This window comes from Lepisosteus oculatus, chromosome 7 (genome assembly GCF_040954835.1).
Source record: "Lepisosteus oculatus isolate fLepOcu1 chromosome 7, fLepOcu1.hap2, whole genome shotgun sequence".
In the NCBI taxonomy this organism is placed as follows: Eukaryota; Metazoa; Chordata; class Actinopteri; order Semionotiformes; family Lepisosteidae; genus Lepisosteus; species Lepisosteus oculatus.
Genome location: NC_090702.1, coordinates 11,826,058 through 11,838,175, shown reverse-complemented (window position 1 = coordinate 11,838,175; position 12,118 = coordinate 11,826,058). Strand labels below are relative to the sequence as shown.

Genomic DNA, 12,118 nt, shown 5'->3' with positions numbered 1-12,118 from the left:
GTTTAAATAACAAGGAAATATGAATTCCATTATTTTTTAAGTTCATTGTTCATCATGTGTTTGCATATTTTAAAACTTTACTTTAACTGGGATTATTTAGTTCCTTATAAGAATGTACAGTAAATCTGGAATTATCACACCACCTTCAGTTTACTACTTCTGCTATCTATAAAATATTTCCCTTAGTCATTTGCTATTTAAACCTAGGAATATAATACACACATTTAAACCATATGAAATGCATGAATATGTATACTAACAAAACAGAAACTATTGTTAAACTATGTATGTAAACATGAAAGGAACACCACCCAGCAAATATACTGAAGGTTTTTGACAATTAGACATTCTTCCCATTTCTGTAGGCTGCTTATCCTGATGAACAATAAGCTGGAGCCTAGGAGGTAGGACAGGACTGGGAGTACACAAGTGCTTTCCTCCCAGGTGATGGATGGATGGAATGAGACAGGATGGGATGCCTGTCCATCGCAGGGCCATGGAGAAAGGGAACATTTAGAATAGCCAGTTAAACCGAGTCTTTAGGAGGTCAGAGGAAGCTGGAGCTCCCAGTGAAAACAAGAATCATATGCAAACACCACACAAACAAGACACCCAATACCAGAATCAAACTATGGGCTGTGGAACTGTAAGGCTGCATTTTTAACCCTTAGTTCAGGTGGGTACAGTAGCTGCGTCAGCATGCATAGACTGCAAAGGAACAAGTAATACAGTAGGTTCATTCCATGCTGAAAAGAGAAGAAAGAAAACACAACGTTTCAGCCGTGGAGCCTTCTTCAGGTGTGAGAAAGACAGGGCAGTAAGCAAAGTACTGTATACTACATTACCTTTGCTTATTGCCCTGTCTTTCTCACACCTGAAGAAGGCTCCACGGCCAAAACGTTGTGTTTTCTTTCTTTATCATCTAAGGCACATCTACTGTATATACAGTATATTAAAGAGTTTCAGAATGCATTTGAATAATAATAAAAAAAAAAAACATTTCTTTCTGGAATGCTGGAAACACTTGCAATCTCACAGCAGAAATACCTAACAGATATAGTTGTTTTCTTACCATAATTATTATGCACTTTAGCTACTTTTTTACATTTATCGTATGGGTATATGAGGAAAGAAAAGATGAAATCATGACTAATCTTGCAACAGGGATAAATATATTTTATCTCCATGGAAAGAACATAGCAGTGGTGATAGTTCTCATTTGCTCATGTGCAAAGTTCAGCATCAGGATGGCTATTAGGACACTTCTTTTATCAAAGTGAATTAATGGCTGTACCATGTTTTTTTCCTGCAGAGAATTGAATCTCTTCTTTGGAAACCAAATGCAGTTTCTTTCTAGACAGAACAATTACAACTGCAGAGACATGTCATTGTTTTTATAGGTGAAAACAACGCAAAGTTGTAAAGTAACTAGAAAGTAAATTAGCAAAAATTGTATCTTAAGGTTTTTAAGGGACAGCTGAAGAGCAAATGACTAAAGCACAGGATGGGGAACAGGGATTCACTCTATATCAGGAGTGCCCAGGTACCCCTAGAGTCTTGCATCCAACATGGTATGCTTCTTTGACATCTAAATATCTTTTTATCTGGGAGAAGTGTTAAACTGATGTAGAGTCTAATTTGACCAGTCCATCCATTCTAGACATTCTTATGCTTTCAATACTGTTGCATAGAAAACCTGCTGAATTCTGGACCCAAGAACCAGTGTTGGAAAACTGTATTATCATTTGAACAGTATTCACTGTAACATCCAATATTAAGGTGTTGTTATAGCTAATCTATCACATTTACCAATCATGTTGACTTTTAGGTGTTCTTTATCAATAAAAATATTCAAACCTCTCTTCATATCAAGAAATCTACAAGGCTATTTTTGGTTTTTGATGCTTAACTAATCAGATGTAATACTAAAATATAAGTGGAAGATCACTTACAGAACTATGTTTCTCTAAAGAAAAATTGATTAAATAGAGTTGAACAATACAAAACTGTCTCATGCAAAACAATACAAAATGCATTGTGCTGTTCTAAAGTCCAAAGACTTTTACAGCAGTGGATGTACTGTACTGTGAAAGTAGTTAGTACTGTAGTAAGCAAGATACCATTAATGAAAGCTTTTGATTTAATCAGAAAATGAATTTAATTATTATAATTTTATATAGAAAGCTACATTTACGTCTCTGCTGAAAATGGGAAATTACCAAAACTCCATCCCTGATAATCAAATTACCCCATGTAAAATATGCATTATTTAATTGAGATGCCCAAACAAGGTGCTATAAATGCAGTGCGGTGGCTCTGTGGGTAAGGATCTGCGCCTGTGGCTAGAAGGCTGGTGGTTTGTATCCTGCTGGCAGAGGAATCCTACTCCGTTGGGCCCCTGAGCAAGGCCCTTAACCCCAACTGCTCCAGGGGCACCGTATAAATGGCTGACCCTGTGCTCTGACCCCAAGCTTCTCTCCCTGTCTGTGTGTCTCATGGAGAGCAAGTTGGGGAATGTGAAAAGACAAATTCCTAATACAAGAAATTGTATATGGCCAATAAAGTGCTCCTATCTTATATCATTATGATTAATGCTAAAAAACATATACCAATTATTCTGGAAGTACTTTGACCTTTCAATTGGGACACTTGTAAAAAAAAAAACAGAAATATCAAAATTGAAAGAAATACCTAAAGGAAATATGATACTATAATTATTAGTTCAAAAGGGAAATGTGTCCATGTCTTTCCACCTATGGCTTATGGAGTAGTGCTTTAATACAGGACAACCAAATTAGAATGTGATTGATGAAAGGAATATTGTTCAGTTTAGATCAATAGTGACTTCTCAGTTGCTTAGCATTGAAAATAAAAATAACCTTTCAAGGACAAGTAGTCTTACTGAAACCACATTAACGAATAGATACATGGAAGCTCGGGCTGGTATATAGATTAATACTGGATCAAGGTTTTCAATCTCACAGTCATCCACTTCTTTGAGCATAACAAAAATGCTCCTTTTCCCATCAGCCCTCATTATTTCATTAGAAAAATATAATTTTAATTCTGGCTATACAGTATAGTCACTGGTTCGTATAGTACCCTCATAAATACATTTTGTGTCCCATGAGTCAGATTAGACGATAGAGGAAGAAATGTTAGTGAGGTATTCAATATGTGTATCTTTTAACGAGGATCAACAAGGCAGACAATATATCCATAAAAAAGAGTTGTCACTAAAATGGAAATATTATATTTTTATAAATACGTATTTAAAAAGGAAGGAAAAGTAACATTAGACAATAAAGCTACCCAGATGGGAAAGTTATAATAAAGAGAAACACATCACAACAAAAGCAACATAAACAAGCATACAGTATAAATCTCTGTGTAGCAGCAAATTCTAATGATTTACTGTAAGTGTGGTACTTTTATAGTGGCTAAGCTTAGAATAAGCAGCTAACAAATTAAAAATATATCTCTAAACGGAAAGATCACAGAACTTGGCATCATGCTTCACTGGAATTTTTCAGCATTTTTAAGATGTCATTATCTGTTATTCTTTGAACTTGGAAGTCTGTGCTGTTCCACTTTTATGCATTGCACATTTCTATAACATCATAGAATAAATGAAAGAAAACAAACACACATAAAAACACTACATTATCTGAAAAAATAGATATGTTAGTGCTCAATTATTGCAAACTTCACTCAATCTTTAAATTCCTCAAAAACTTAAGTCAAAGGTTGTTGGACAATTCATTTTGATTACTCTGCAAGTGGTTGTACCATGAACTATTTTCTCATATAGGCAAGATTATGGATCTCATACTGTATGGGTAATGTCATGATGAAAAGTAAAACTAAGATGAAAAGTTCATTTCAACAATGGAGCTATGTTCAGGATTCATACTTTTGAGTGTGGAATTAACGTGTTTTTGTTCTTTTGCAGCTTGCACGTAGACACCTCCACCCTCAGATATTTTCTCAAATACAAAACCAGCTTGTCTCTGACACTTCTAATAACTCAATATTTTGAAAAGAAAAGAATGTAGCTATTATTACACAAACTCACAGCACTCTTGTAAGCAGATTGTATAACACATGCAGCCTACACATAAAGGCCCTCAAAGGGTTCCCTGGTTTGGCAGGAGGGCAATAGAAAAGATGTAGGTAACTGAGTTTCCTTATGTAGGATTACATGGGAAACCGAATAAATTAGTAATAAAAAGGAGCTAAAATCAAACCAGATGTAACTGCTTAAAAAACATAATTTCTATTACAGTTAAACAGTATCCGTGGTGTCCTCACAGGTGCCTTTAATTCAATAGTTATTTTGTAGTCATAGTTATTTCCTATCAAGTATGCAAACAAGTTATTTATAAGAATATAAGAATATGAAAAAATATCTGAATCTACTTTTTTTTTCATTTCCAAGCTGATGGACAATGACTATGACAAAACATTTCTCAGATTACAACTTTGGCTTTAAAACTCCATTCGCTGCCAAACAACACAATTAATATACACTATGTAACAGTGAAATTCAGAATGATGACAAGTATATTTAGCGAACAACGGACCAGGAAAAATATTTCAATGGCATATTTTTTTCTTTTACAAACCTACCAAGGTACAGTAAACACAAGAAGTTTTGTTGAATGGAAGAAAGTCTGTTTTTGTAAAATGGACCACACCAAGAAATGGTGTCTGCTTGTTCCTTTCTATGCTTCAACTAGTCTGACAATGTTGTCTCATGTTACTGACGCAGGAAAAACAATCTAGCTCTAGTTTTGAAAGACTGTGAAGTCCATGTTGAGAAACTGGCCATATTTTGGCACAAACAGTACAATTGAAATCTAACATATATGTACACACACTATAACAATAGGATTAATTAAAGAGCAAAAGAAAGTGTCTTGAAGTTACGAAAGCACTTCCAAATCAATCAGCTTGTTGACGGATTAGATACGTAAGACACAGTATTTAGTGTTCAGAGCACATGACCGTTTATAGAGGAAGTGTCAGTTATCCTAGAGAAAAAATATTTAAAAAAACAAATGAAGATTCTAACATCAAGCAATAGCCCAACAAATGTCATACAAATTTGTTAAAACTACTTAAATATTTCAAAATACACATATGAATCAAGTAGAACTCTTGTTTCACATTTTTAAATATACCAGTTTCTCTCTTTCATGTATATATATATATTTATATATACATATATAGTATTATATACTGTATGATTCTTCTTTATAAAAAGTCTCTCTGGGAGCTATTTACACTAAACTTCGAGAGCCACTTGAGTACCTTCGCCTACTCATGAGTGGGTTCGGTGGGCAGTACTGGTGTGGATGGTTGTAAGGTGGTGGTGGAGGGGGTAGTGGAGGCTGAGGGCTGCTCTTCATGGGTGTCCCCTGGTTCCCACCCTCTGGTGACCTCATTGGAGTGGAGGCAGCGGATTGGATGAGCTGGTGGGTAGGAGTCTGACTGAGGAAGGCCTCCATCCGGTTGTGTCCGCCCTTGTCGAGTACAATCACCTTGACAATCTGTTGGCACTGGATGAGTGTTTCTGGGTGCAGGTCTGCAGTTGGTTGGTGGCCTGGTGTCCCAAATCCAGGCTGGAGTGGGTGGTGGTAGAGCTCCCCCCGCTGGTTAAGAAGGGCGCCCGGTTGGGATCCACTCTCTTGGTTCCGGGACGCACTGAGCTGGTACGTTTGAAGCCTGTTGTGAATTGACACCTAGTTTAGAAACAGCCAGAGACAGCATTAAATGTTATAAGACTTTCTTTCTCTAAGATGATAGCCCTCTGGTGTAAACAACACAACAGGCATGCGTCTTTGGGAACGTGCGGCAAGATGCAGGGCCAGTCAGAGAGGGTGCTGGTAGTGCTGGAAGAGGGAGTGGGGATGAGAAGGGAGAATGTTTCTCGGGGGTGGGGGTGAGGAAGGAGGATAGGAGGGCCTGGTGTCATTCTGTATTACGGGTGCAGCACTAAGGAAAAACTGTGCTAAAAACACATTGTTAAATGTAAATTGTTCAGTAGTGGGTGTCTATCTATTGAGCCTGTAAGCTCCAATGGTGGTGGGAATTCAAGGGATGGTGCTCAGACAGGGTAACTTACACAGACGTCACAAGCGACACTCATCAGAATTCATGCCTTAGTTTTAATCAGTAGCTTTCACCAAGCCAAGAGTGAGTTCAGGTTACATCACTGAACTCCTTCTAGGATAACACAACAAATCTTTATGTTTTTTTTTTTGGCTGAACAAACTACACTGAACTTTTATTAATTGTCCGAATTCAGATCCTTATTAAACTATTTATCTCCTGGGTTTAGTTGGCAGTAGTTGAAAATTTATTTTTAGTCCCCACATGCCAACGAGGGCTTATGTGGTGTTGAGTTTCTCTCCTACATAGAGGTAACGTAGTGTATATATGTCTAAACTGTATGTATATGTACTTTATACGGCATGTAATGATATAGTGCACTTACCCTAAAAATTACATTTTCGGTGCTTTGTTGGAAGACAAATTTGTTTGGCTTTACAAGGGTGGTCAAATAGGAGCCTAGATAAAGGTAAGATAAAGATAAGGTATACAGTATATTGTCATATTTTTTATTCTTTTACATTTAATGTGGGAGTCTCCCTATAGTTAGTTTTCTTTAGAAAATATGGTTTGCAAAAGCATATAATAAATAACACTATGGTGGGGTGCCTCCTTAATGTATACAAGTTAATAAACTATTTAATTTTTTTTAACAATTAAAATTACGGTCCAGAAAAAAGGCATAATGTGCAACCAAAAGCTATATTAACACAAGCCTGGTGCTGTACAATATGTTTTTTGTTTAAAAAATATCTACTAAAAATTTACTTTTAAAGTTAAAGATTCAGCAATTACAGTCTTGTGGTCTTTTTTAGAAAGAGTGTTATTGGCAGTTATGCCTTTATCTGAGACCTACTGTATACAGGCTTATTTCTACTGAACTTTTAGGTTAATTAATTAATTGTTCCTGTTGGAGAAATTAAAGGTATACACTTTCTGCTTATAAAAGGCACAACTGTACTGTAAATATTTTTCTGAAAACAGAACAAGTTTAAATGTTATCCAGTTTGTATGAAGAACACTGGTAGTTTATTGCAAAAGAGTTCATCATGTTTGCAGAAAAGCATTTTTTTGTGCATTTAAAAAGTGCTACACTTTTGGAATTGAGCAATTATTTTTTTTTTGTTGACATGACATGGAGTACTGCCAAGAAAACCCAGGAAAAATGATAAAGCAACTTGTAGACCTTTTCTGTACTTTTTGTACAGTGCAGTACGTCTGCATTTTGCAATTTTTATCAACAGAAATAAGGAAACGGTTCTCGAATGATGTTTAGGATTCCGATTTTGCCTGTTTTTTTCCTTGAAAAATTATTCTTAGATTAGTTTTATGTGAAATTACAAATTCCCTATATGACCATTATTTTGATTAAATAAATAGATTAAAATTCTAAAATTAAAATGACAGAAACAATCTTGTTTTTCCACTTTTGGTTACAACAGCTTTTGAAAAAGATCTTTGATTAATTAAACTAGCAAAAAGATTACCAAGTATTTTTTATACAACAATTTGCTATCAAAGAGCACTATTGTACAACAAGTGGTATCTTGTCGTCCCCCCACTCCACTACTTTAACTTGTAAGCGTAGCATGAGTGAAGCTGTCTTGACACCTATTAATCAAGGCAACTGGCATAACGAATATCTTTGCAAAATAATAATAAATTAAGCCCATTTTTGCACCAGTCCTTTCTCTATTAGAAGAGACGTTGAAGAAGGTCAGAGTGACTATATTTTCACAATGGTAGCTAATAAAAAATATTCTCTAATTCAACACAAAAGATCCAGAGCTAGCAAGGTAATGACTATATACATTTGTATGAAACATATTATTTATTTGTCTACAGCAATCGCCTACTGTACTTCCTTTGCTACACCCTCTATAATACCCTTTAAGAACTTTCATCCTGGCTCTGGACAGTTACTAACAACTGTTATTAGTAACACTCCCAGTGAAACTGAGAAAAAACAATGTCTCAAATGTCTCCACCACAATTAATGTAGCCTGGACCCTTGGATACTTTGTTTCTTATGGATTGCATTTCTGTCATTGGTCCAATCTTGACTGACATACAGTACTGTACAGAAGCAAATTCTCCTAAACATAAAGCATAGGTCCCTTAGATTTAAAAATAGCTGAAATAAGACATTTCTTAACATACCATCATCATTTTCCCAGAAGGACTAAAAACTAAAAATCAGTCTCTTTCATTTCTAATAAATGTAATTTGTAGTAAAGTGTTGGCAGTAAACTTTGAGCATCTCTAAGGAAACTGATAGTTTTTAGTCTGACCTTTGTTCTTGATATACTGAGACAGTCACTCCATTTTCCTCATTTTTTGATAGATTTAGTTTTCATATAGATTATTTTCATTCAAAACCTCTTGAATTAGGTTGACCTACAGAATATAAGCCTCAGATATATTCGCTTCTTATCAATCTGGTTGCCATCATTTATAGGAAAAATAAAATCTAGCATGGGTGCTAGAGTATGATGTACCACAGAACTCCACAGTACTGTATATTGAGTCTCATCCATCCATTTTCTAATCACTTTCTCTAATACAGTGTCACAGAGGAGCCGGAGCCTGTTCTGGCAAGCAACTGGTGGAAGGCAGGATACACCCTGGACAGGATGTCAGTCCATTTGAGGGCACACACAGACACCGACATGTACACAATCACACTAAGGACAGTTTTTCTACATTATGCCTGGGAGCACCCAGAGGAAACATGGCGAGAATAAACAAACACACAGATAACACTGCAGGTCCAGAATTGAACCCAAGGCCCCAGTACTGTGAGGCAACAATGCTGCACCACCATGCAGCCCTAATGTTAAACTTTAATAAGAAACTGCAACATGTAAGATCAGTTCTTTTTATTTTTAGCAAAAAGGAAATTGTATTTATTTCAGTTTTACTAATTCAGTGTCTAAGTAAGAATTCTACTTTCAACAAAGAATAAGTTACTGGTATGCACAGGACTGAACATATACTGTACAGTAAATGAAAAGTATTTTAATAATCTTTGTTTTCATAATAAAATACTATGAACGTAACTGTTGGCACTGTATTAACAAAAGAAGGTATAAATGTGTTGTTCACGTTTTAAATAATTATCTGTGTTCTTTATGTATCACTTCCTGCAATAAATACAGTTTGAATTGTTCTTGTTTAATTTATTTCTTCATTAACGGTATCATCCACATCTTATCCACTATTATGTTTTGCTATGACTTACTTTTGAAGCTCTTTTTAAACTATTTTTATATTGATAGTTTTGGACTTTTGTGAACATTTATAGTTTACAATATTTACAGTCTTTACAATATTTAGTTCAGCCTTAATTCACATTCCATAGATATGACGGAAAGTGATGGGTAATAGATCAGTACAAAGGAAAAACTGCAAAAGCAATTAGAGAAAAGGTCAAAAGCACTTGGTCCTCAGAAGATTTTAGGATATTTTGCCCATGTGACAGCCCACCAGTAGGTACTCATCGGGGAAGTCACAGCTGCAGGAAATACTTCAGGTGTCTGGATGAACACCTGGTGTGAGCTGTCCTATTCAAACATCTAAACTCTCTTTGGAAGAAAAGAAAACCCTTTGTGAAAGCAGATTTGTGTCAGAATAAAGCTCTCCTGAACCTGGGGATTGGAGAATTGGCATGACTAGGCAGCCTAGTACTGTGGGGGGTACACTATATGCTGTGGAGATGTAAGGAAAGTAGCCCGAGGGGGCAGCAGAGTCTGCCAACTGTATTGCAAGGGCAAGGGAGGTGGTAAGGTGGAGCTGTATGCATGCTATGAGCTACCGTATAAGTACCATGGAGGTATAGAAAGATGGATGGAATGGAGTCCAAGCCTTTGACTGGGGCTCTGACTACCCTTAGGTCCAGTAGCAGTAGAGGCTGATGGGTGTTGTCCACAGAGAAGCACTAGGGCTGGCCAGCAGATTCACGGAACATACTGTATGTGTAGTGATGTTTTCAGTCACCAGAGAAGCAGTGTAGCCCGGAGAGTCGAATGCTGTTGGCTGCTGACGCCAGAGAAGTGTTGCCAGTGTGGTTGGAATTGAAGAATGGTGAGACGGAAGACCGGCAGGTAGAAAGTTAGGATCCCAGAGAGGTTCTGATGGAAAAGTGGTTCCAACAGGGGATGTGCTTATTGCTAAGATGTGTGTTGCATGGTGGTGCCAAAAGTGTGAGCCGGAGTGAGTCCCTTAGCGATTTTCGGGCTACAATGAATCCTCTCTCCACCGTGGTCCTGCCCCAGAATGACTGAAGAGGTAAGTATTATGAGTATGGAATTATGTGTTAAATGTGCATGTGTAAGCGAGTGTGGTACTGTATATGTATGAGTATGAGAGAGCGTATTGTGAAATGTGAGGTGAAGAAACCAGAGAGTAGGAGATGCAGGCTGAAGGGCTCCCAGCACTGATGGAAGAGGAGTGGGAGCGGCTGCTGAGGCTGAGGAAATGTCTGCCATGTTTCTGCAGCAGGGCCAGAAGAGAACCTTGGCAGGGGGTGAGTGTACGCAGACTGGGAGAATGTTGTGCCAAATAAAAGTCAAAAGCAATGCTACACAGTGTGAGTTAACGAGAGTTACTCTTAAAATATTGTGAGAATACTGTGAAAAAAGTGTGGTTATGGTGTAAGGATTATGAAAATGGTGATTATAAGTGACAGTGGAAAAACATACTGTAGGTGCAGCAGGTCTGTAAAAACTCACCTGGTAGGTGTGGTAATTATCTGTCACAGCCCAATTATTCTTCTAGTTATTGGTTATCATTACGAGCTGTATTTTTCCACAGACTGATGACTCATCAAAGAAAAGACTGATCGATAAACCTATATCACTGCATTCTTGCATAAACATATCAATGTAAAAGAAAGGTTTCACAGGGAATTCTCAGATGAATTATGTAAAGAAATCAGAGACAAATTAAATTTCAAAATTAAAGCAGGAATTTTTAATTTTCTACCTCCTTATTCTTTGAAGTTTTCTGTTTAATCCACATAATTTAATCTTTGGGGAAATGTGAACCTAATGTTGGTACTTTGGTACATGAGTAAACAGGCACCATGTGATGGCTAACATTTGCTCCTACAGTGCCTTTAAACCCCACAATTAGAACCAACAAAAACACCCAGTCCATTAATTAATTTACAGCAGATAAAAAATATTGGATCAAGTGCCAAAATTTCAGTTTGAAGCCTTTTGTTCTGAAAACTGTGTAATAAAGCATATACTGTAATGGCATAATAGTGAACCAAGTTTCAAGAATTCATAGGGGCTATGAGAGGAGAACGTGACATCTTGACAACTTAAATGAAGTATTTCCTAATCAAAACATGCAGATACTCTATAAACTGAAAATGTTTGAGCGCCCACACAAAAAAATCCAATAACTTAAAACATATTGTATCAAAATCAAATTATTACATGTACAGCATGAGTCATGAAGGGCTAGGTTTAGTTGGCACCTGAGGCATGATAGATTTTTTACACATAAAAACCCATGCTAAATATTGATTCTGTTTTACTGTGCCAAAAAATATAAAAGTAGTGCTGTTCGATGGTTGAATGCTTCAACTGCAACAACACAATCATATGGCATTTAGGTTTTAAGTTTGTTAGTTTTGTGAAATACAACATTTCTCTAGTTCAATATTTGCCATACAATTTATTAACAAGCAAACACATGGCTATTAATTATTTTGGTAGTGTGATTAATTTCAGACACCCTGTGAATATCAGATTTCATTTTTTAGTGCAATTTTTGACTGTCCTGCCACTTGAAAGAAACAAGAAGAAAAACATTATTTGGCTTCCACCACCATAAGCAATAAAGCCTTGCAAATTTTACTTCATGTCATAATTTAATGTAGATGGTCAACTCAAACTTGGCAAAAGTGCAAAAACATCTAGATGAGGATCCTCACTATACCTAGCAGATCTGTGACTTTTATGATAACCTTGTAAAAATGTCCTCTGTCGCATGA

General features: G+C 36.5%; 1 protein-coding gene across 2 annotated transcripts in view; it reads right to left on the bottom strand.

Moving 5' to 3' along the window:
* Positions 1-892: 892 nt before the first annotated feature.
* Positions 893-12,118, bottom strand: part of iqsec3b (IQ motif and Sec7 domain ArfGEF 3b) — a 229,543-nt gene continuing 218,317 nt past the window's right edge. The window contains exon 14 of one of the 2 annotated variants that reach the window (XM_015353122.2): positions 893-5,744. In XM_015353122.2, coding sequence (XP_015208608.2) covers positions 5,283-5,744 — 462 coding nt within the window. In that variant the 3' untranslated portion in view covers positions 893-5,282. The remainder of the gene's footprint in view (positions 5,745-12,118) is intronic. The other variant, XM_015353123.2, reaches the window with a different exon arrangement.